Below are 26,339 nucleotides of genomic sequence, written 5' to 3' on the forward strand. Positions count from 1 at the left end.
CCGATATCTGTAACATTTGAGAAGCCCGGGCAACACTAAAACATCTGCAGGCTCTTTACGCTGTGCACAGACGGGGATACATCACACATGTGTGTAAAACTGCTTCGGTGTGCATGAATTAATTGATTACATGAGTCGTTGTGTGTACTTGCCCAGGGACTGATCTTTTCTCTTTGTATGATATTAATGTTATTTGTATGTGGCTCCTGACAAATAAATGTATAAACCAAACAATAATTATTCCAGCACTCTTGCACTATTGCTATTTAATGATAATCTTAATAATCATAATAAACTTTATTTATACAGCACTTTTCAAAACAAAGTTAGAAAGTCTTTTACCTGGTTATCAGTGGGATTACAACACTAAAAACTAAAATCTTAAAATCAGTTCTAAAACTGACTGGTGGACAGTAAATTAACTTGTCTTCTAGTGCTACTTTGGAGGACCAAAAATAATAATTTCCCATTTTTTTCACCAGTTGTGTCCAGTTCTTGATCGGACATTGAGGTCAGACTTCATTGTGGTGCATTCATCATTGTCTGGGCTTCTTTGAGCTCTGAAAATAGGACTCTGACAGACATCAGTTGTCTCTGTGGAGCCGGACTCTGCTCCTTGTGCCTGGAGTTTCAGCAGAATCACACATTCATTCACCTCTCGCAGCTCACTGGAGCTCAGGGTCTAGTCAGGGCACCGTCACACAGCCTCCAGTCCTCCTTACCTCAGACCTGTCTCCCTGTCTTCCTGTCTGTCTTGCAGTGCAGAGCGCTTGTCTATATATGATTTGTTATATGAAGTCCTGTTTAGAGTGCGAATTATACAGTGATAATCTTTTTCTCCAGGACAGGGGGGAACCCAGTGCTCGATGCATGACTGCGAGCCACTGATGGGAGTGAGGCAGGAATGGATGTAATTTTACTCAATTTAATATTTAGGATCAGTATATGTATCAATGTGAATGTGTACAATTGAGACAAAAGGAAATAAATGTTTTCTTATGCTCCTGATTAAATTCTGGTTAAATGGAGTCAGGTTAAGGTTTTTATTTCTTGACTGAAGAGCCTTAAACTCGAGCTTAAACCTGCCAGAAAGTAAAATGAACTAATCACTAAGTCTGAAATAACAGACAGAGACAGGAGGCCTGCGTATGAAAACATTTATTATAGGCTAATGAGAGATCACATGTATTAACTATTACAGTTCGAAAACAGATGACCCCACGTTTTAATTATTAATCTTTTTTGTTTCTGACATCAGAACAGAGTTGATCATTCATACATCCAAAACACAAAGAAGGAGACCAGTTATGTCGATAAATAAAAAGTTAACCCTATGATTACTACACCTTTTTTTTCCTTTTTGGCAAAGTGCTGTATTATTCCAGTAAACTACACAAATAAAAGCAAAAATGTCTAACACTTGGTGAAAAATAAAAATGCCACAAAATATTCTTCACACTTTTTGTAATAATAAACAACAGGAAAAAGAGGTTTTGCTACATCATTCTGTCTGGTTTGTCGAGTCATTATAAAAGCTGTACACGGGCTGGGCGGGCAGTGGCGGTGAGGGCCAACAAGCTTCATCCGAGTGGTGCATAGTTGGTTTCTGATGTCTGTTCGTATGTTTTTACTTATTTTGTCCACACAGGACGTTAAAAAAAAAAAAAAAGACAGATTTCAAGTTCTTCATTGATGCATTGTCATTACAATATTTCAACCTGGAAGGCACGTGATCCATAAATTTCAAGGCATTGAACAAAAAAAAACATTACAAATCCCTGTTAGTTTGATGATGGAGAGATGAGAAGAGAAACTGAAAATAAAGATAAAACATTAAAGGCTCCTGACAGCAGGAGGAGACAGATCATCCCAATCCCTTCTGTCTTTAAGTTTGTCCTTTTCAAAAGCATCATAGTAACACAAAATAACGTCGTCCATGATTGCAAAGTTCAATAGTAGAGCGAGAGAGAGAGAAACGTTCAAGAAATAAAAGAAAAGTTTAAATACACCAGAGAGAGAACCACTCCACTATCGTTACAGTTATTTACAGCGATCCATGCAGACGCCTAACAAACCTGTGTTAGTGCTTTCTTATTAATGCTACCGTCCCATCAACACAACCACAGACACAAACTGCAGTCAGATTTGACTGGAGAATCAGCCGCCACACTGCAAACAAGTGACCGAATCTTTACTGAGCCCTGAAATCACACAGCACAGAAAAGTTTTGTGTCCTCCAACAGGATCTGCTCCCCAAACTTCAACATTAAAATAACTTCATTTATTTTTTCTGTTTTCTTTTGATGTGTTGATTCCAACAGGTCGAATCTTTCTTCAAGAATCTTCTTGAATAAAAAATGTGAAGTTTGAGATTGATCACCTGTCAATCATTTAATCATTTAAGAACACAACAAAATGTATCCTGGAAAATTGTCCAACAATCTTAAAAAGTGATCTGTTTCAATGTGAGACTCAGTAATGAAGCCCATTCTGCCAGGAAAAGAAATAAAATAAAAGTGTTATGTTAAAAAAAAAATACTCATGGTAAATCAAAATTATGAGATACTAAGTGTAAAATTTGAGATGATGAAATGATGAGGGTAAGAAATTTATTGGTAAAAAAATGTTGACTTAATGAGCGAAAATTTTATAATGTATATTTTTTGTGACTAGTGAAAATTGAAATTTTAATAAATATGATAATAAATAATCAAATTAATCATAATATATATGTATGAACAGTATAAAGACATTTATGCACAGTACCAGTCAAAGGTTTGGAGACACTTTCCCAAAAGCTTCTCTTTTGACTGGTTCTGTACATGTAAAGATTTTATGAATTTTTCTTACTATCTCATAGCTTTGACTTAGTGCTGTATAATTCAGTCATAACATTGTCTCTGTATCATTATTTTGACTCCCCATGCATATTTGCTTTTCATTCCTAACATTTAATAGTTTTTCTTTTCTTGACATAAATGGGCTTCCGTACAGTAGATCCAGTCACTCTCTTTTCCTGCAGCGTGGTGACTCGGCCTGGGCTCCACTTTCCCTACAGAAGACACATTTAACCGTGTCCACCATGTCAGAGCGCCGAGACCAAGAGCTGTTTACAACTAGAAGATACAAAAAAAAGAAGAACATCAGTTTTATAAACTAGTGAAAGGTTAAAGGTCACCGCTACTTTTTTGGTTTAAATATTTTAACAGTTTAACAAAATGTAACTAAGTTAACATGGAAAATGAAATAGTTAAAAAGCATAAAGTACATTTCTAAAACCATGTTAGGTACATTTGAGCAAAAAATATAAACAACGCAGAAAGAGACCAACAAGTTTCTCTCCATCTTGATGGATTTCCAACAGTCAACTGAGAGCGTCAAGAGTTCGTTTTCACAGTCCTGGGACCAGGATAAGTTTCTGACACTAAACTAAAACTCAGTTCTTTCTCACAAACATCTTCACGAGGGAACTCGTGAGCACAGAGCTGGAAAAATCTGAGAGCACGCACAAAGAATCATCAGCCGTCAAGTAAATCTGCATCTTCCTAAAGTGTAAAGGTGATTGGTTGTGACCCTGAGAAGTGGACTGCAGATTCATTTAAGAACAAACAAAAAATAAAAATTACAAAAAGAAAAATAATCTTTTTCCATTTTCTTTTTTTCCATCATTGTGACACTAACACAACTCTACAACCATGCAACAGATTGCACACTAACATAACCAAACATACCTAAGCAAGAAACCATAGACGCATATATACCAACTTCATACTGATATGTAATTTGTTTTTTTCTTTTCAAAAAATATTTTGGAAGTTTTTTTAAATACATTTTTTTACATTTCTATTCATCTCAAAGCTACCGTTAAAACAAGGCGTTTAGTGATATTTAACCCAGTAATTTTTACCGTCTTTTTTTTTTTTTTTTCCTTTTTCAAAAAAATATTGTGAAAAGTACTGAATTACAAAGTCAGAGGCAGGTTCAGGCAGCGCTGCAGGACGGCCGACGAGGAAACATCACATTTATCAACAGGGTGAAGCTGCAGGAGGCAAAATCTGTGAATACTTGAAACTTCACGGCAGGAAATTAAAGGAAAAATCCCCTCAAAATAAACTATGGAAAACTTTGCATTTGAACATATTACTGAGTTGTGTTATTGTTATTCTGTGGAAAACATGAAGTAAATTCACTCAGAGTTAGAAAGTGACGGCTCCTCTCTAGAACTGCAATCAATAATCACAAAAAGAAGAAAGACAAAAACTAAAAAGGCAAATCAGCTACAGGAAAGGAGTCAGAAGTGACTCTCATAGAAGTCTTTGTTCTGTCTCTCAGTTTTCAGTTACTACACCGTCCAGTTTCACAGAAGAACCTGTGACAGAGTTCTGGAAAACATGAAATAATTTTAGTGTTTCCTATGAAAAAAGTTCTTCAACATAAAGATTCATTGTATGTTTAAAGGGAAACTCTTGATTTAGTGTTTTCCAGAATCAGCTCCTGGACTAGAAAGATGTTCATGTCATACAGTTTTATTATTATCTCAGACTTTGACTTAATCTTAACTGTAATCTGTTGAACGACCCTTTAATGGACCAAACTTCACTCTGTGCTTGCAGCTGTTTTGTTGATTTTTTTACCACTGGGAGGAAATCGAGACAGAAACAAACGGACTGTGACAGATTATTTGAGGGGATTTTTACTTTAAAGTCTTGTTTCAGCTTCAAACTGCAGCAGCTGATTTTATGGCTCGTTTAAAAATCAGCTGAGCTCAGGTTGAATGTTACAGAAACCCGACAACATGCCGGTACTTTTTCAAAAGCCTCATCACAACACTCGTAATGCTGCGCTGTACATGTTCAGGTGATTAAGGATCTGAAATGTCTCCTGTTTCCTGACAAGTAGCCAGACGAAGCTTCACTCTGAGACCCTGCAATGACCTCACCTGACGGTCCTGCCTCGCTGTGAACCTGCCGCTGAGTAAAGTGACCTACAGCATTGATTCTACACACGACATCGTCCATAAAGAACAAGAATAAGAAGAAAAAAGAAAGAGAGGAGGAGGATGTCACCGTGACAACTCGTCCTCTCTGTGACTGGACACAAACTGGTCCAATGGAGAGAGGATAAAACGTGGACAGCAGGAGGAGGAGGGGTTTGGGGACACATGATGACCTTTTCTTTTCACATCCCTTCTTCTCAGCATCAATATGAAGGAGGATGGATGGATGAAGAGGAGGAGGGCAGGAGACACTTAGTTAACTGGCCACATGAGCTGATAAAATGACAGAAATCACCAGCCATTTTCCCTATTTCACCGTCCAATCAGATTTGAGAACAGCTCAGGTGTGGAGGCAATGGCTGATGATGTGGATGAACTTGTTGCTGGTGTTGATTTCTTGAAAAGAGAAGATAACGGAGGTGTGTGACTGAGGGCGGCCAGTTATTCCCACACTGCTTAAACGATCGAGGTGGATGATGATGATGATGATGATGAAGGTTTGCCGTGGCCTCAGAAGTTGAGGTGCCTCTGGCTGGGCTGGTGCAGGTGCATGGTGCTGGCCTTCGGGGGGCGCAGCAGGTTGAGGCGTCGCAGGGCGTTGCGGGACAGAGGTTGGGTGCGTTGGGTGACGTTACCCGACCGCTGCTGCAGGAGGCCGGCACGGGTGGAGAGCGCTGCAGCGTAGCAGGCGGAGTGGAGGGTGGAGCGACGCTGGACGACTGCCACCTCTGGCCTGCAGGGGGGCGACAGACAGGTGAGCTGACTGACAGAAAATAGACATAATCCAGAACCTAAAGACCAGGTCTCAGGACTTTACCTGTGACGGGGGCCGTCCAGCGTGCGTCGTGCCTTCTCTTTCCCACCTGAGGTTGTCGGGGTGGCGTGGGGTGGCATGTTGCCAGACAAGAAGCCCCGATCAAGTGAGCGCTGCAGGGGGTCAAGGGTCAGTCGAGGGGGGCTGTGGTGGGCGTAGACGGACATGCTGGGGTGCTCGATCAGCAGGTTCTCCAGAGGGCTGGTCTCGAGGAGGACGGGCTGGCTGCCGCGGCCGGTGAAGCAGGGCGGGGGGGTGACGAACCAGCTCTCCTCCAGAGAGCCGGCGTCCAGGCGCAGGAACCCGCTCTCCTCCTCCTCATCCTCTTCATCCTCCTCAGCGCCGCCGTCCGGGTCAGTGTCGGCCGTGGAGTTGAGGGAAGTGCAGGAGGCGTAGCGGACAGGGGGACTGGCCACTGGAGAGGGGATCATCACCAGGTCTTCCTCCTCCTCCTCCTCCTCCTCCTCCTCCTCTTCATGACCAGCAGTGGTTCCAGACAGGCCATCACCACACTGACTGGAGCAGGCTTCAGCTGCAGAGACAACAACTTTAATGTGAAGTATTGCTCCACTACAAAAGGACTTTTATTGCACAGTAAATTTATTAAATTTATAAATAAATAATAAAATTATTAAAATCAACTCACTAACTGATGAATTAACTCCTTGTTTCAGAGCTGCCTTTCACACCTACAGTAGATTTTGACTTTAAATGCCTTTACTTTCATAGACCGTTCACTGGACCAGCTGTTGTTTTGCAGCTGCAAACCTAAGTGCCAAACTCTTAAATGACAGTGTAACCCCTGCATCCTGCCAGCAGGGGGCCCTGTGGCCTGTCTGTGCAGCAGTGAGGCAGGTCACATGTAAACAATCATGTTCTTGATGCAGAGCAGCCACAGAGCTGCAGGCGTCACATGTCCAACTGAAACCACAGCCTGAACACATGTTTCTGTTTGTGTGTATGCAAAAACGCCCGACCAGAGCAGCTTAATCTGCTCACCACCGCCCGATCCTTCCCTCCGCTCTGTTTCCTCTACGAGAAGCCGCAGAAACAGAAACACTGCACAACATTCTCTAACACATCAATCACCACAGTGAAAACGTGTCAGCATCCTGCGCTGCTGCCTCCTGTCCAGAACAGGAGGCCAGGCCAAAGAGCCAAAGAGCGTCTGGCTCTTGTTTTGATCCGACATCGGCTTCTGATGATTCAGAGACACAGGAAGTCAAGGAGGTGGAAAAGCAACACTATCTGGAGCTGGCAGACTGGAAGCTAAAAATAACTGTGTCCACTGAGCAGACCTCTGTTTGATTTCAGTTCTGTTTAAGGAGCAGCTATTTTCTGCAGCCTGTGAATGATAACTCAGGTCACTTTTTTTGGTCCTTCCCTGCAGTCTTCACCAGGCAGCTGGAGAAACTAACGCATCATCACATCAGCCCCTGACCTCTGTGCTGTCACTGTTTACTGTATGCATGCAACTGTGTATGTTTCCGTGCATGCTAGTGACTGTTTGGCGCTCACTTCCACACGTGAGGAGTTCTCAGAGGAAACCTTGTTTACCCACAACAAGCCTGAGAAGCTGCAGAGTGCTGACTCGGCACCCAACAGCTGATCTGCTCACTTTATCCTCTCAGCTGCAGGACGGCCCTCGCCGTCAGCAGCTGATCTCTTCCTGCAGAGGCTGCAGGCGTCTGCAGATCGAGGGGGTTCAGGTGAGTGTCGCTGCCACAGCAGAAGCTCTGCTGAAGGACTGTTGTTAGTGAGGAGCAGCAGTGTTTTGGAGACTATGGCAGGCTGTGTCTGGTTAATGAGGCCAGTGTGGATTATGAATGAACCACCTGACCTCTGTCTCCTCTACGAACCACAGAGACTCAGAGTCTGCAGGGTTTCAGTTGCACACAAACAGCTGATTTCACCTTCTACCAGATTTCAACTGCCCACCTGGTTGAACCAAATTTGCCGCACGCAGGCTGCAACATGAGACCATACCTTCCTGCTGACTGACACAAATCACTTCAAACATCAAGACAAATGTCATACGTGTGTCCCTCCAGGAGCCTTGTTGCACTCACAGATGAAGCTGTATTTTGCAAAGTGACAATCATTTATAAAACATGACGCTGAATGTAGGAACACTGCACATCACTTTCACAACAAGGCCCCCTCTGCGCAAACATGCATCCAGCTCTGTTTATAAGACACTGGGGGTCTACATACGAGGGCGTGTCGACACGTGCACAGCTGGTGTGTATGGTTATAAATCCTGGGCTGCACATGGATGTGACAATAAGACAATAAGTTTATTTAATACCTCACTTTTTTTCTCATTTAACAAAGAAACCAAAGTTCTCAGGTATCAAATTCTTTCTACACAAGAACAAGCACAAACAAGAACATTTATAAAAGTCTGAAATTGGTAAAATAATGACTTAAATCAGGAACTGATCAAAGAACAAGTGAACAAGAGTGTGAATCTGACCTGATACTTGACGCCGGGTTTCAGTACTTTACAGTTGTCAACACAAAAACAATATTAAAGTCCAAGACTCTGACTTATCAGGAGTCATAGGCTAATGCTAACAACCACTGGCTCACAGATTATAAACATTTAGCTGCTGCTGCTTTTATCAACACGAACCTAAAAGTAGAACAGGAACTGTTTTAATTAGTTTAGTCATTAATGAGGCCAAAGCTTTGCTGGTTTCAGTTTCTCAGTTTGGAGAAACTGCTGCTTTTCTCTGTTATATCACTTTAAACGAAACATCTTCAGAGTTTGGACTGTAGATGATCATTTTACATACTTACATACAAGTCTGGTTCAACTGTTTATAACTGGGACCATCTAATGCTAAGACCACTGCACCTTATCTGATTTTATTTTGAAAAGGTCTTAGGTTCCCTTAGATTAGACGGTTGTGTTGGATCTGAAACGAACCACAACAGAATCTTTATTTTCCTCTGAGGAAATGCAGCCGCAGCGTCTGTCAGTCTGATGCACAACTTCGTGAGACTTCACGACCAGTTTCTAAGTTTACAGTGCACCTGGGAGAAACCCAACACTGGATCCAGGTGTGTTTAGCTACAGGGATGTTGGCGGCAGCTCCGTGCCCATACAAGTCCACCGCCACAGGCCCAGAACGGGAACCACCAGCGTCTATTTTTACCTCCTCTGGTTCCTCGGGTGCTTTTGTTTGACCTGTTTACAGGTTGACTTCCATAAACTGCCTGATGCCGCGCTGCCCCCCTCCCCCTCCCTACATCCATCCCAGCCTGAAGTGGGCCAGCCCACCTCCATTCCTCCCCCCTCCCACCAGAAATATTCACACAGCCGTGGAATCCAACACGGGTCAAGTCGAGTCATACCGGGTGAACGGCGGGCCAAAGCGAAGCCGGATTCAGTGCGAGCCTGTGGAGGTGAGTGCAGTGTGTCATGTTTCTGTTTACAGTGTGTGTTACTGTGTGTGGCTGAGCCGCTCCGGGTGTCGTGTCTGTTTTGACTGGGATCTTTTTTTGGGGATCTTGGATCTGAGACAGCTCTGGAAACTTGGCTCCACTTTTCCCTGCCATTAAAACAGTCATACAGTATCTTTCCAATCTGCTCCCTGTCGCTTCATTTTCTCTCTGCAGATAAAATCAACTTGGTTTGAAAAAATCAATCTTGACTCAAGATCTGCTTATAAGTTGTGGCTTTTGCTCCTCTATACACACAAGGCTTCATGTGGCGATTCTTCATCATATTCTCCTGAGACCTACCCAGGTAGTTGACCAAGATCCAGTCCTCATCCTCCTCCTCCTCTTTGCCGTCTCCAGGTCGGCTGCATCGGCTCAGCTCCTCCACGTCGTCCCCAAACAGAGCGCTGGCGAACCTCTGAAACATCCCTGGGTGTCCTGCACGGGTGTCAGGCTTAGGGAGGGGCTGGGGGAGGCACGCTGCACGGGGCGACGGTGGGGAAACGTGGCGGGCACTTTGGTCATGAGCTGCGGGGTTCCCGGCGGGAGGCAGGCTCCGGAAAGGCGATAAAGTGCATCAATAAGGTGTGGTCATGGATCATCTGAGGGCCAGCAGACACAGGCTGGACATCGCTCAACGTCAGGATCAAGTACAAAAGTGCAAGAAAAGCCCTGAGGAGAGAAAACAGAGAGGACGGTTTAATTAACACAATCCTGCTGAAACCAGGTGTTTCCACAGGTCTCAGATCAGTAGAGACAGTCCAACTGCAAGTCAAGACACAAGTCCTCCAGGTCTCTGAAAAGATGCTGAGCATTGAAATGAATTTTCCTTTTAAAGCTGTAAAAAGTGTCTTTTTACATAATGTGATCGAGTTTTTTCAAGGCACAAAAATAACTGCAGCGTTATTCGAGCTGTGTAGTTATACAAGCCTCTCCCGACATGGAGGATCGTACCAGATCAGAACTAGAGGTGCAAAGGTTTTTAAACATTTAGGTTTAAACCCCAGGTTTCAGTCAGACAGAAGTTATGGTGGAACTCCTAATTTCTGATACTTATAAAGACACTTTAAGTTGTTAAAGTGACCTTGTCGGCAACCAGCTGCTTATTTCCACCTCCAGCAGTTACAGAGCGAAGTCACAGCTGCTGAGGAAACTCATCAGAGACGAGTCTCTCCATTTAAGTGACCTGTAACTGACAGACTTGAATCTGCAGCCTGTGGGGACTTTACATTCTAAAATAAAACACGGGTCAGAAAGTGATTCTGAAAGCCAAGAATCTGAGCAGCCGGCCAAGTAATTATTAAGTTACCAGCAGCCTGATCAACTGTAAATACTGTGCACGCGCAGCACTGCAGGACAACAAAACTCCATACACTAAATCTACTTAATTGACATGATGTTGACTTTTACAGAGATCAAACTAAACACAAGCACAACAGAATCATCTGAAATTCAAACATAACTTTGAGCAGCAGAATTTGTTTTCTTGTTATACCTCACAAATCATCAGGAAACCACTTATTTTTTTATTTTTCATAATCAATTTATCTGCGTTTTTTTCTTTTTGTCTTTAAAATGCCTGAAAATAGTGAAAATGCCTGGAATAATTTACACAACCCAAAGATATTCAGTTTACTAACATGTGTGACAAAGAAAAATATCAAATCCTCATATTTTAGAAGCAGTAAATTAATTGACTTTGCTGCTTTTAAAAAAAAAATCTTTTTATAGTATTTTAAACTTAATATCAGATAAATGTGTCACATTTGGCTCAATTTTTCACTATTTTCCAGAAATTCTCAGACAAAACAGTAAATTAATTAGTGGAAAACAGCAGTCGCAGCCATACTTTATAAAGCTGGTTGTTAAATGTGTGATTGGCTGCAGTAAATGTTTACAGGTGCAGTTTTACCTGCTGAGCATCATTAAAGATGTTAGGAGCGAGCCTGACACACAAACCAAAGCGCCTCAGATAAATGCTGTAAACACACACAACACAACATCTGTGCTGTGTGTGTTGGCTCTAAGACAAACACATATCTCCAGGCCTGGCTCATGTGTCTGTATGAAGCCATAAAGTGAATCACCACCATAACTGAGGCAGGATTCATTTCCTGTCAGGCCTGATGGAGGCGAGCAGCAGCTGCAGTTTCTTCAGTTATCGATCTGACGGAGGCGAGCGCAGAGACGCTGCCCAGTGAGGGTTTTATTCACCAGGAAATAAAGACACGGGGCTGGCAGCCTGCCCACTGGTCTGAGCACAGTCTTTCACACTGGGGAGGTATCAATAGACAGAATAAGAAGTGATCAGTGTCACTGTCCCACTGCAGCTGCTGTATAAAGGAGGGGGGGGGGCATACTTTGGCACAATGCTGCTGCATTTAAGATGCCCCCTCCCACCACTTTTACAGTTCTAAACAGAGACCTGAGTCGCTGCCAAAATCAGGGGGAAGAAGCTCTGAGTTTATAAAAGGGCTGATACTCTCATTTAGATCGAGAAAAAGCCTTTTCATGGAGCAGCGAATGTTCTGTTTCCTGTTTTCACCCAGTGTTGCTGATTGGTGGGGCTTGTCAGACCCATAAACAGTCAGGCATGAAGCTCTGCAGACACCCAGGGCTAAAAAAAACTACAGTTCAATGTCAACATGTATTTCTGTGTATAAAATCAACAAAGCTACAGTTTACTTTAACAGTTTATTGTAATATTCTCCAAAGTGACAGATGAAGCAGTAAAGAGCCGTTTATTTAATAAAGAGGCAAATACAATATTATAATGGTGTCTATCATTGAAAATACATGTGAATTTAAGAAGGGTAACAGCATTGATAATGCTTTGAATTAGCCAAAAAAATAAAAAAATAAAAAATCCTTCTGACATAATACTAATCTATATAAATGCAGTGTTATGGCATTATGCATGTTATATTATAAAATAACCAATAATATGTCTTTTAAAGGCCCTTTAAGGGTTCAAGTGTCAAACCATTTCCTGAAACCAATCTGTGCCCTTGGAACTACTGTTAAAAGTGATCGAATAATACTGATAATTTACACTCCCCACCACATATCAAAGGCCTGAGGAGTCTCCAATGATTTCTAGGCAACACATAAGAACTGTAGGAGGAAGCACAGTAATTTTGCACAATAATAACAAGAATGAAGTACAGTATAGTTATATTATATCATTAAAAGCATCATCATGCTTCTTTTTATAAATTTATAAAATTATAAATCCCCAGACATTGAAAGATAATAACTACAAATTTCACTATCAATTTCAAGTGCACTTTCAGTTGTTGTCTAGTGTTAAATTTATATTAAAACACCTGTTAATCAACCGGTGAGTTGGCATATTACATATTTATTCTTGATAGGTGACCCTTTGAATTAAATCACGGACTGTGGCTTTAAATTTTTTAGCCGGGTTTAGGTTTAAGTTAGTTTTAAGCTGTTAAAGTAACTGCCATTTATCACCACTGGGGGGCGGGTACGAATGTTTTTTCTGGATCCAAATCGGTGTGAACGTCTCACCGGTGACCGACAATTGAAAATCCAACTGTCCACCGGTACTTGAACGCACACTCGATTCGAATCGAACGGACCGACCGCTGCCGTGATGCGTTTAACGTATGTCGCTCCGGCTCGTATTTCTCTGTTGTCATATTCATTACACGTAAAGAAAAAAATAGAAAGCGCTCTTGTTTTCATGAACAAAAGCCAGACTCCGCCTCTGTAAACATCGAGCAGCTGTGACGGGGAGAGAAAGAAAACAGAGAGGTTTTATCTGACTGTCAGTCCGAGGCTGGTAATCTGCTCCACCTGTTCCTCCTCCACTAACACCCCCCACCCTACCGCGACAGTCCAGGGACAAACACTAAATATGAATGTGTTCTCATTATAATGGTCACCAGCCGCAAAGTCCAGCCGGTTACACGGGCACTGAGCCGCAGCCGCGGATCTCTGTTGAAATGATGCATCTGTTACATCATTCACTCATCATTTATTCATCCCAGTGTAAAACAGGAGGGCTGCGTCTGAAATCCGTCCATCTGATGTAGAACCCGTCTGTAAGCTGCAGGATTAGGCTGCACAAAGACAGCAGCGGAGGTCACATCACCAGGGATGCAAGGAAGGATTAAACCAACATTACACACTTTAGTTTGCCAACAGGAAATTATATACAGGGCTGTTTCAGCAGGAGACATTTTAAATATAGCCTGCATCATATTAAGTGGCGCCAGGCAAATTATAAACAGTGTGTCTCTGAAACATGTTGAGCCTGTGTGTTTAAAGGGCAGAAAATCTATCACTTCTTACTACTGTCAATACCTTGAGGTCATGTAAGTGACTGTATGGTCTGTAAATGATGAAAATCCCATCACAACTTCTTACTGCCACAGCAAATACGATTATTCGAGCTAAAATATAATAATCTGACAAAAAATGTTCTATTTAATCTTTTGTTTGGTTTATAAAAACACCAGCAAATAGAGAAAAGTGCCAATCACAGGTTCCTGGAGCTGAGCATCCTCAGCTGTCTGAATACAAACTTTAACATGTTTCAACTCACACTGATGTAACAAATCCTCATTTAAGAAATGCTGGAAAAAGATGTTAATCTACGTTTTTACTAGATAAAGAGCCAATTATCGAAAATGTTCTTAAACAGTTTTTTTGTCGACGGACTGATCGACTAATCGGCTAACCCTTTTAGCACTGATGCGCTTCACCAGCCAGTCTGCAGAGCAAAACAGCCAAAGAGGTCCAATGATACTGAGGAGCCGCAGCCTGTGTGTTGGTTACAAAAGGGAAGGGGAGGAGGCTGTAATTCAACACCGGCAGGGCAGGACCGCAGAGCCTCCCTGTTAACTTTTACCCCCTGGAATAATTATGAATTTATTTCTAGAACATACCAGGAAGGTCTTCGAGTCCAGCCGAGGACGAAGACCAGGTTTTGCGGAGGGAAGCAGCAGAGAGAAGCAGCTGAGACTCGTAAAGACGCGTCGTTTCGGTTCAATAACGCAGCGACGCGTCTCGACGTCCCCCGGCTCCCCGCAGGCCCCGGTGCCTCTGCTCGGCGGCGGGACAGGAGGCACCGGCTCCCCGCAGGCCCCGGTGCCTCTGCTCGGCGGCGGGACAGGAGGCACCGGCTCCCCGCAGGCCCCGGTGCCTCTGCGCGGCGGCGGGACAGGAGGCACCGGCTCCCCGCAGGCCCCGGTGCCTCTGCGCGGCGGCGGGACAGGAGGCACCGGGGCCGCGCCGCTCACCACCGGACAACAAAGGACTCACCTGCGGCAGGAGAAGAAGGTGTAAACCGCTTTCAAACCGGGATTAAAATCCGTAAAACCGAGGTAGATGCGTGACTTTCCGAAAAATAGAAAAACGTGAAGTTTCTTCGCGGAAGAAATAAAATATAAAACCGTGAGTTCGGGGACTGTTCATCGGGAGCCTCTGCGGGCTCGGCGCTCTCCTCCGTCCGTTTCCTCCTCGGTCCCCGACTGCTCCTTCTTTTGTTGTTGTTGTGGAGCTCTAACAGCTGATCGCCGTGACGTAGCCAGGGACAGCCTATCAGAGGGGACGGGCCTGGGGCGGCTCGGCCAATGAAAAGGTGCGCTGCGGGCTGTCACTAACCCATGTGACCCCACCCCCCGCCCCCTTTGTCCCGTTAAGGGCATGACTGCGGTGGGAGGGGGACAGGAGCAGGTCGGAGCCCCTCACCTCACGAAAGCAGGCAGATATGACACCAACACACCGACTTCCGGGTCGAGCTGCAGGATTTCCGGTTTCCTAAGCATCCACGCTCCCTGGTGACGTCAGCGCGGCAGCCACACAACCGCAGAGCCTCGACCCGCAGCTGAGAGTGGACGTCTTCAAAGCCCCCTCATCAGCGAGTCTCTTCACCGAGGCCCCCAGAAGTTTACAACTCAGAAACGGACATCAGCGTCAGCTGGTGCAAACCTCAGCTGTGACTGTTCGGTGTCGCTTTGTGCTCGAGTGGCTTCACTTTGCAGTAATGTTGTGTTTTGTTCCAACAAAAGTCTGATGACTGATCCAAACTCTACAACAGAGCGACTGACCGCAGCCACGCTTCAAATCATACAGTTGTCATGAGATTAGACGTTGCTCAAATCTATTTATTTCCTCTGTCATTATCAATTCTTCTTCTGATTAATTGTTTGGTTGGTAAAATGAAAAAAATACCAAAGAAAATACCCAGAGACCAAGGAGGCGTCTTCAAATGTCTTTGTCAAGAGTCCAGAATATTCAGTTACAATAACATGAGCAGAAAAATAATCTAACGTGTGAGAAGCTGGAAGCTGAGAATGATTTGAAAGTTTTCCTTAAAAAACACTGAAGCAATTAAAAAGTCAAATGAAAAGCTCGTCCCAGACGGCAGAAGGAGAGGACAACAGTCCGCTGGATCGTTTTACATGTGATCAGCTCTGGAGGACGGAGGGTAAAAGTGGATGATTTATATAATGAGGTTTGGTTTGGCCTCCGGTGAGAACTGCCTCCTGACAGATTCCACCTGCATGGAGCTAAAACCAGATCTCTGGCTCAGCAGTGGGTCCAACTCCATCAGGAATCCCCTCCCCGTACTTCACCCCTCCTCCTCCCACTGCGCCTCCACCCAATCCATAATCTGGAGGAAAGGACGTAAACCTCAGACCAAACGACCTCGAGGAAAATGGCGGCTGCTGCAGTGTGACGTCATCCTCCTCTGTATCTACAACAAGTCATATTTTCTCTCTTTGTCTCGATATAGAAACGTGCACAGTGACTGCAGCTGTCAGATGCTGTTAATGGGTTTACCAACCATCCCCTCTTCCATCTGCATGCTGTGACCTCTGACCTCCTAACTGCTGCTCACTGAGATCATGGAGACTGAAGTTGCCCTGGTTGCTGCCTCAGGTGTTAATCTACCTGACGATGGTGTTTGTGATGATGTGGTGACGCACAGAGCAGACTCACAGGTTCATGAGGAGGTGGTCTGTCTGCTGGCGGCGACACGACCGAAGTTCACTGAACTCACCGTCGTGCACATGAAACCAGTGTGACACGACTTTAGCTTTGTGACGTGGAGCGCTCTCCTGCAGGAAGCAGCGTGAAGGATGAGCACGGTCAGACTGAGCTTCAGACGAGCTGCTGCTCGCTGGAGGGTTTTTGTTGCTCACAACAGTTGTGTTGTGTTGTTTCACATTCACTGTGGTTCCTGTCTCTAGTTTCTGTTATTTCATCCACATCCGTTCCTGTATGTTTACACTTTATATCTGCTTTTACAGTCTCGACTGTCCCGTCTTTCTTATTTAGCTTCTCCAGTCGCCTGCAGTGTTTTTAACTCCGACTGCTTAGACAAACTGAGTTACACTTCACTGTGAAATGTGCTGCTTCAATAAAACTGGATCTGACTAATGGAGCAGAAGGGAAGGATGATTGTTGTAAGGAGATGGTTTCTTTACAGAACCCGTTAAAGCTCCACACGGTATAAAGGTAGACGTCCATGAGTTTGTGATTATAAAGCAGGTCTAGGTTCTATATTAATACTGTGAAAGAATCAAAGCCTCAGTCCACAGAGAAATGCACACAGCCTGTATTCAGAAACTGAGCCTTAAAACCAGCCGTCAGGACTTCTGCAACTTTGTGATGTCACAACAAAGAGGCTCAGATCCTCTCTTCTGATTGGCTGACTGACCTGTTGTTACTTGAGCCCCAGAGAGAAGCCTGAGAGAGGAGATGTAAAACTACACTGAGATGGTTTTTGGTTCTTAAAACTACAAATATATCTTCTCACGGAGATCAACACTTCAAATGAACCATAGAAGAAGAGTAAAACATGGGACCTTTAAAGTTACATTAGTTTATGAGAACTCGAACCCTGGTGGCGCCTCCACATTCTCCTCGTTCAGACTCCTGACATTCAGGTTTTCTCTTCTTCCCCTTCAGTAACTTTAAAGTTGAACTCCTCATTAAAGCTCAGGGAGAAAAAGTCTCCATGTCCGTCACGGCTGCACCATCAATCCATCAAACTGAAATATTTTGGATGTCTAATGCATCATAAGTCACATTTCCTCACTGTGTTTGGAATCTTTGTAAACTTTAGGATCTGCATTAACATTCAAAATAATGTAGTTTAGTTTAGTTCAAATGTACGTTTGAACTAAGCTTTTTGCTGCACAGCTTGTGTTTGTGATGACTGGTCAACTGCTGCTTGTTAATGATCATTTACTTTTGGTCACATTATCACAGCTGAACTAACTAGTGCTGGACGTTGTGTGTTTGTGCCACAAACCCATGTGGAAAAACACACAGAGAGAAGCAGGACATGGGGACATGTTACCCTCGATCTTTCCATTCCCAAATAACAAGGTCATACCTGTACTTTTCTCACATCACAACACTGATAAGACGTCCTCCTCCACCGCTCCCTTCCTGTTTTTTTCCCCTCCACAGTGTTACATCACCTCCACTGTACTCTAACCTGCAGCTGAAACCATCACTGGGCTGTAAAGATCCACAGGAACAGTGAAAATGTCATTTTTGGTATTGTACAGAAATTATAACAAGTGAATTTCTTCATTAACAAACTGAAACCTAAATATTAGTTCTGATTAAGGAGATAAACACTTTAATTTAAGGTTTATTTAAAGGACAAGTTTCAGGGTTTTACAGATCCAAACCACAAACACGAGTGTGTGTGTCGCAGCCTGATGTATCTGAGCCAATGAACTCCATTGTTTCCAAAAACACATCAGTGAGTCACTGTGTTGACCTGGGTGACAGGTTCCTTCATCACCATGAACACACACTCGAGTTTATTTTGACTCAGTCGCACACACACACACACACACACACACTGCTGCAACAAACACTCACTAGAGCACCAAATGTGGATTAATCTGCCACTGAAAATAGTCCCCAGGAAATGCTCTATTTACTCCAGTTTTTGTTTAAAAAAAAAATTTAATTCCTTCGCATCTGAAAAAAATTAAGTCATAAAAAGAAGCTTAATTTTACATTAAAGGTTTGTGTTCACAGGTAAGAAGATGAGTCAGGTATATTTCAACCGGATGATTGAGATCCGTCTCTGCAGGATTTATCAGCGAACAGACGTCCACACAAACTGTAAACCATGTTCATCTTCAAAGCATTACATATTCATTTTATTGATGAATTCACACACCTGTTAAAGGCTAGAGTTTGACCCACAGTGATTCAGGGTAGAGTGTGTGTGTGTGTGTGTCATGAACACATTGTCCTGCTTGCCAACATAAAAATCAGTTACCGTCGGACATCAAGTTCATCCGTCACAACAATGCGCCGCCGCCTTCGTTCTGTGGCGTCTTTACATAATTGTGCTGATGTTCACTGTCGTGTTGCACAATACTGTTCTCTGTGGGCAGTGCAGGGGTCAACGACCTCGTGTTGTCGTCAGCGGAGACTTATTGAGTAACATATATCCTGTCATGTAGGCTGAGGCTAATTCTGGAAAAACTTCCGTCTGTTTGTTCTCAACATCAGGTGATCTTCTGAGTGTTCCTCACGTCCAATGGGCTTCAAATGTGTCTTTAAAATTATAATCTGGAACTTCTCCACAGTAAAGTGTCTAAAAACAACCACACCTGTGTTCTATATGTTGTTGAGTTCTTACATCATCACAAATGTTTCCATCAATTCTCAAACAGAGACATCTGTGATTTTAACCTGTTGTGTTTGTCTGCCAGGAGATCAAAATGGACTTTTATCCAGTTTCAAGTCACATTTTCACACCTTTTAACCAGAGGAAGGATTTTATTCTCAGACTTCTGGATCTGAAGTTATCAGAGACACAAGCTGAGTAAATGTCAGACAGGTCACAGCGTCGGTGGATCAGGGATTTTTGAACTGAAACTGCTTTATTCAGAGCTCATGAATTACGCATGAACATAAAATGTTCACAATGTTGTTTGACAGCAACACAACAATAACAAAGCTCAAACCCAGAACACCTGCATCAAACCAGCAGCTCATACTTCTGCTCTGAATCACTGGGCAGTAAATCTTTTTGTTTTTTTAATCATCATTTCCTTAAACGCTTCAGTTGTCACCTTCAGTATCTGTGGAGCTGTAAACACAGATGCTGCCTCTCAGGCTGTTTTCACCATCTCCTCCAGCTGTTGACTGTTGCCATGGTTACAGGTCGTGTCGGTCGGGGGGTGCAGTGGGCGGTTTGTCGTGTCACAAACAAGCAGAGAGGAATGTGGGGCAGGCCACGTTAACACACTGACCTCTGTGGTGTGACAGTTCACTCACACACACACACACACACACACACACACACACACACACACACACACACACACACACACACACACACACACACACACCCACACCCTGTAGGCCTTTACACGAGGAGCCTCTGCTGACCTTTGTTCTCTCTGAGCCTGAGGAAAAAAACATAAACTTCTGACAAGTTAAAAAATAAAATTCTGCTCAAAATCTGGACCAACTTTCCTCCTGAGCTGGAAATTTAAAACACACAGTAAATATCACGTGATTATATATATATATATATATATATATATATATAATGTCATATAAGTTAGTGTTCACTCAGAGACGGTGTAGACCTGCTCTGTTTGAAAAGTGCCTGGAGAAAACTTCTGCTGTGATCTGGAGCTGTATAAATAATAATACTAATAATAATAATAACTATGAATCACTGGGGTTTAAATGGAACAATGTCTGTCATTTTTATTCATTTTTCCTTGTTGTATCTTATGTATTTTTTGTGTTGTAAGGGGACTCATGGACCTGGAGTGTATGTTTTAATTTGTGAACATGTGCAACAGGACAGGAGGATAAACTTCCTCCAATCAAATAACAAGAGACAGAAAAAGTGAAGCCGAATCGCTATATTATCAGTGATTTTTAATTTTCCATCAGTTACTAAACTATTGTTTGTTTCATCTGCAAAAATGCAAAGATCAGGGGGATTTTCTTTTTTTTGTATAATGATAAAAAACTACTTTTTTTTTTTCTTAGGCTGCTGATTAATAAGAACATTAACCACAAATGTAACTATGGTAACACACACTTTGCTTTTGCTGTTATTTAGGGCAAATTATAGATCAAATATGTAAAATATGTAAAAATATGACAAAAAAGATGTCAGACAGTAATGACAGTGACTGTAGATCTGTCATTTTTATTATGATTATTATTTATTATGTTAAAAATGTTTCATCTATAAAATGTGAGAAAATTTCAGAACAGTGCAAAACTCTAAATACTCGGTTCACAGTGATGAGACAGAAAAATAAGAGAATCATCATGTTTGAGGAGCTGGAAGCAGCAAAAACAAATTATTAAGATCAATCTACTGGCGATGGACTAATGATTGATTATTAGTTGCATCAGGATACGAGCTCAGTTCTGAGTTGGCAGAGACTCAACACTAAACTAACAGATGAGAAAAGTTAAACAGTTTGTCTCCCAGCTGATGATATTTCAGACGACAGTTTGTTTGTCTCTTTCCTGTTTCATGAAACTGTTTTTTCCAGTTTGCTGTGGAGGAACTTGACTGGTCTGCACGGAGCCCAGACCTCAGCCCCACCCAACGCCACCCGGAGCCAGACCTTATCACCCAGCATCAGCGCTGCCTGAAGTGTCAGGGTCCACATGGGAAGGGGTCACAGTGTGGAAAGTTCCACTGAATCCACGGTAAAGGGCTGAAGTCAAGCTGCTGCTCATCACTCATGAGGAAGAGTCTGGGTGGAGTCTCTTGAACCCACGATAAGCTGCGACACGCGAGCACACCCAGAGGAAAAATGCAGTGTGATGAGCTGATATCACACAGACTGTGAAAACATCTGACTCACAACTCGTTTCCATCTGTCTGTTTGTTTCCACGTGATGCAGAGAGTTCAGAAAAGCTCCACACACCGGAGGCAGCAGCACAACTGAAAAGTGACATCCTCCTCCTGAGTTGCATCAGCTGAGCCGAGCCGACCGGGAGGAGGGACGGACAGAGGAGTCAGCGGGGCATTGGCTCTCCGTGTCCAGTCAGCTGGCTCCGCTGGCTGCTCTCCAGCCCTCAGCTCATAAAGTGAGTTAATAATAGTGGTGAAGTCATAAAACGCAGCCAGTTTCCTTTCACCATCAAAATAAGTTGAGGAAAAATGCAGGAGTCACTGGCTCAGAGTCGGACTGGATGTGAAGAGATCCACCGGCAGGAGAAACGTGATGGTGCAGGATCAGCACCAGGTCTTTAACCCTCATACACGTCCTGACCAGGAGCGTCACACACTGATGAGCCAGAACATTATGAGCTGCTGATCCTGCATGAGCCACCTGAACAGCTCCAAAACACAGAGGCCGGACTCTACCTGTTAAACACCCTGTGGTATCTGGCACCAACATCCTTTAAACAGGTAGCTCGGGTTAGGTTAGGCCAACCGAAGGTGTCAGCAGGCTGGTTCTCTGAAGCCTTGGTGGATAGTGTTAAAGTAGTAATAAGTACTCAGTAAACAAGAACATAACACAACTGTCCCTCACAAACGTACATTTCTGGATGCAAACTGGTTTAATCCAGGGTCGATGAAGTGAAGGAACATTTGCAGCCTTAGAGAAAACAAGAGCTGAACTTCAGCTGCTGATGATTTTTAAAGAGGTGATGAGATGAGTGAGTTTATTTTTTACGTGCAGCTGAACCTCTCCTCTGCTTTGGAACAAAAATAAAACCTCTTTAATCTGGACAGGAAACAACCCTCAGATGCTTTCCCAAGCCTCTGTCAGGGTGAATCACTGGAAAAGAGAAGGTGGCTGACACCAGACGGGACGATGACAGAGGGAAATCTTCAGAGAGAAGTGAGCGTTCAGGGCTTTCAAGCAACACGTTTCTCCACAGGGACGTCAACAGAAATGTTTCCTGACAGGAGGAGGATGTAAGAAAAGCAAGAACAGGGAGGAAACTTCCTGACAGCTGAGTGACCACCACACACTCTGTACAGCTCAGACTGTGGTCAGACTGGAAACAGTCGGAGCTGAGAAAAAGCCTCCATCATGTGCACTGTGTGCAGGGTTTGAGAGCCCTGCTGGATCCCTCTGCAGCGACACGGGGGAGAAAACAGCCGCAGTGCTTGTGTTGGTGAGGAAACTCAGGAACTAAGGTGTCACTTGGTTCATGTTCTCGCTTCCTTAAAATGGAAATTTGTTTCAAATCATTAGTAAGTGTGTTTCCATCCACAGGTTTTCATGTGCATTTTCAATTTGTGCATAAAAAAACACTGGAAAGTTTGAAGCCTGGCTGAGGTGGAAAAGTTGTTGTGTGGGTAAAGATCCAGAGTAAAAAAAATGATGCTCATGTTTTAGCTGCTGTTACCCTGACGCTCTTCTTCTTCTTCTCCACATATGAAACATTAAACATCACTTTAAAAAAACAAGAGCAGCAATAAAAAATCCCCTGAACTAAACACAGCGACCAAACAGAGTGAATCAGAACAAAATGAAGAGTCAGATTCAGCTTCTTGTTCATGATAACACCGAAGAACAAACAGGATGAACTGACACAACTGATAAACTGGACGCCAAACTACAAAGCCTGGTTGTTTGTCTCTGATGTGAGATCAGCAGGGTCAGTGATGAATCTGCAGAGGAAACGGAGGCTGAAGACGCCAGCAGACAGAAACATGACGAGCACGAACTGGAGGCTGCGGGGAGCAGCATGTTTCCCTCCACTGACGCTCAGTGCAAACAGGATTATTGATTGAGCTGCACCTCTGCACAGCCGCCGTCAATGGCTGCTCAGATAAGTGGTTAATGAGCCACCACAGGTCATCCAATAACGAGAGCCGAGCAGTGACGGAGAGGAGACGTCAGATGCTGCTGCTACAACATGAACACAATCAGACTCAGAGTGAAGCAACAAAGACACTGGAGCTGTTTCGCTATATTGATCATTCAGGTTAATTTCATAACATTCAAGGAACAGTTCTATGTTTTGAGGAGATTAGCATCACTCTCATGTCTTTATGGTAAATGTGAAGCGACTTAGCTTAGCATGAAGACTGTAAACAGAGATAACTGTTGCATCAGAATCTTTTTGGTATCTTTGTTTACACTGACACTCTCTGAAACTGGGGATTTTATTACTCTGCACATTTATTATCCGTTTAACAGACCTGTTGTTGAGCTCAGGTGTTTTTAATTCATTTTACAAACCTGAAAGAACTAAATAATGTCGGACTGACGTGTTTATGAGCTCAGATAAACGTAACGCTGAGTAGAAATCAATTTCATGTCTGTGTCAGGATGCAGTTAGCTTAGCTTAGCATAAAGCCTGGCAGCAGGTGGAGACAGTTAGCCTGGCTCCGTCCAGAGTTCAAAAATACACAAGCAACACATTTAATCCTGTTTGTTTGGTCTGTACAAAAACAGAAATGCAAAAGGTGTCAGGTTGTGGTTTTAAACAGTGACTGATGAACACAGACGTGAGACTGAGCTCAAGTTTCTCATCAACTCTGCAACAGAGACTGAGAGAGAATTTATCTATTATAATTTACTCCAATGATTCCAATGATTTAGATTTATACAACTACACTTTCAGAATATTTTTTTCCTAAAATTCACATCATGTTTGTTAAAAAAAAAAAAAGGTGTTATTTTATCTGTTTAATTTTTATTTCTTTTACTTCCTGCTGCTTGTTTCCCCTCGTACTGACCCATGTATCTGTTGCCTCTGATGTAAATAACTGTCCTGTGATTTTGGCAGCTGAGTGTGAGCTGCAGAAGAATTGTTCTCCATGGGATTAATAAAGTTGTGTGATCTGTACTGATTAAGAGCAGGGCTGCACAGGCCGCACCACTGGGGACACAGACGTCATTGTGTCTTCAGTGTTTTCTCTCTGGGGACCTGAACTGCATTTCACCTCCATTAACGTTTACAGAAGTCAATATTTTTAGAGCCTCTGTCCCAAAAATCGGACATTTTAAGGCCAACAACATAGGAAGCACATAAAAGAATTAATATAATTATCTGAGAAAACAGAGTTTAGACCATTAGTGCAGACAAAGACATGCGAGTGAATAAAACATTTGAGAAGGAACAGAACTGGAGGAGCAGTTTGAACTCATGACTTCAGGATTTCTAAAACCCTGATTAGGAGGAAAATGTTCAGGTCACACAGAGGATCCAAATCCAACATTTATCTCTGAGCACAGATTTGCTGATTGTAGGTTTGCAGTTGCATTTAATCTGTAAAAACAGCAGTAAAAACAGTCACTAACAGCAGCAGAGAGTGATCTCACAGCGAATCAGCTGTGAAGCAGATTGTGGCTGACGCAGCGACAGCAGCTCCCACTGTTTGACCTGTTTTTTGCTCAGATCAGCTGAGAGTGAACGTCTGATGCAATATGTGTAAGTGTTGTATTGGAGTGTATTCACAGCCTGAGGCAGAAAATGTCTCCTGACAGGTTTTCTGTTTCAGACAGGTGACCTGATCCTTCCTCCGCTCACATTCCTGCAGCTCCTCTGTTAACCACAGCGCTCGTGTGTTGGAGCTGCAGGGCAGAGCCGTCTGCAGAAAAACACACATGTAGTAACTGTCACATCACACACACAGATGTTTTCAAGCCTAAAGTTTGGCTGGTTTTGTCTGCTACTGAAGAGATTTAGTTCAGGATCTATTCTACAGGTGTGGCGTCTTTATTAACTCTTGTCTGTGGATCCATTTGTGTGTTTGGTTCCAAGTTCTGTTGCTTTTTCAAGTGAAAGAAAGTAAATCCAACAGCTGCAGTAAACACACAAGCCTTACTTTTTATTTCATCACTTTAAAATGACTAAGATCAGAGGAGTCAACCCCCCCCCCAGATGTTTAACAGCTGGCAAAGGGGATATAACTAAGTAGTGGCTCAGTGGGGTGTCCAGACTTGCAGATGCCACAATAACTGTTTGAAGTTGATGAAATAAAAAGTAACAGAGCTTTAACATTTGAAGGAAGACTCATTTTTAATGTCTGAGGTTGAATTTACTTCTTTTTTTAACCAAACTTCACATCTGTGTATTTGCAGGTTTACTGTCATTTGTTGTAACAGATTCCTGATGAAAGTTGTTTGACTGAAACATAATTATTGAATAAATTTAAAATTGACAATGAGTGAGACTTGATTTTTTTTGTTTTGAGACACTATTATTTTAAAATTTCTTACAAAATAACATATTCATATTTTTCTTCTGTCATAAAAAACAAGTGGGGAGACACGTCTGCGTCTCAGTTCAGAACCGTGTCCTTCAGAGGAGCCACTACATGTCCCATTTCTTTTCCTGGGTTACAAAGGATCCACCAGTTGGATCCTTCGTCACCTAATGTATCCCAAGATTCATTGCGCACTGGTAACGAAAGCAACCAGACAGCCTGAGGATTACACTTTTAAATGTAAGTGTTGTCAAGGTTGCTAGGCGACAGGCGCACAGCCGGTGATACAAAGAGGAAATCCACCATAGACCAGACTGTCTCATTTCTTCAGATGAAGAGTTTTAATCCCAAAGGCTTTAATTAAAAGTCTCTCAGAACTTGACATTTAACTCTAACGTTAAAAACAACACTGAGAACAGGTGATGAAGGTCACATGGTTTTCCTGCAGGTTGTCACTGTCTGTTACTGGGTCAGCTCTTGTAATCTGCTGGAGGATAAAACGCCATCCAGGAACAACAACATCTTCCCAGAGCAGAGACACAGAGGTAAATATGAGTTTAACTCCTGCACTGTGACAATCAAACACATCAGTGAGCGGAGCACAGACACAGATCCTCACCTCCGTCCTCTCTCTCAGGTAAATCCACACCGAGTAAAACCAGAGTGAAACCCTCCTGCAGAACAGTCACTGACTGACTGAGCGCTGAAGTGTGGTTTTCACATGAGAAGTCAAGTGAACGCTCCAGTGAACTGACAGTTGAGAGAAAAGCCCCTGAAGGTGCAGTGACCTGCAGGTGAAACCCCGGCCCGACCTGGATGTGACAGCGGACAGAAAAACCCTCTGCACATAAACAACCAGGAAGCGACAAGAGTCTGCTGCACTCAGCAAAACGCTGCCGCCGCCACCGCT

General features: G+C 43.2%; 1 protein-coding gene across 1 annotated transcript; it reads right to left on the reverse strand.

The window, feature by feature from the left end:
* Window positions 1–3,650: 3,650 nt before the first annotated feature.
* tp53inp1 (tumor protein p53 inducible nuclear protein 1) lies at window positions 3,651–14,757 on the reverse strand. Its single transcript, XM_071470542.1, has 4 exons — window positions 14,547–14,757; window positions 9,561–9,929; window positions 5,814–6,342; window positions 3,651–5,729 (listed from the first exon to the last, which is right to left on the reverse strand). Exons 2-4 carry the CDS (start codon window positions 9,682–9,684, stop codon window positions 5,507–5,509), a joined length of 876 nt encoding a protein of 291 aa, XP_071326643.1. The 5' UTR covers window positions 9,685–9,929; window positions 14,547–14,757; the 3' UTR covers window positions 3,651–5,506.
* Window positions 14,758–26,339: the final 11,582 nt, after the last annotated feature.

The sequence above is a fragment of the Trachinotus anak genome, unplaced genomic scaffold (genome assembly GCF_046630095.1).
Source record: "Trachinotus anak isolate AG129_WGS33_773 ecotype Australia unplaced genomic scaffold, CSIRO_AGI_Tana_v1 ptg000032l, whole genome shotgun sequence".
Classification (NCBI taxonomy): domain Eukaryota; kingdom Metazoa; phylum Chordata; class Actinopteri; order Carangiformes; family Carangidae; genus Trachinotus; species Trachinotus anak.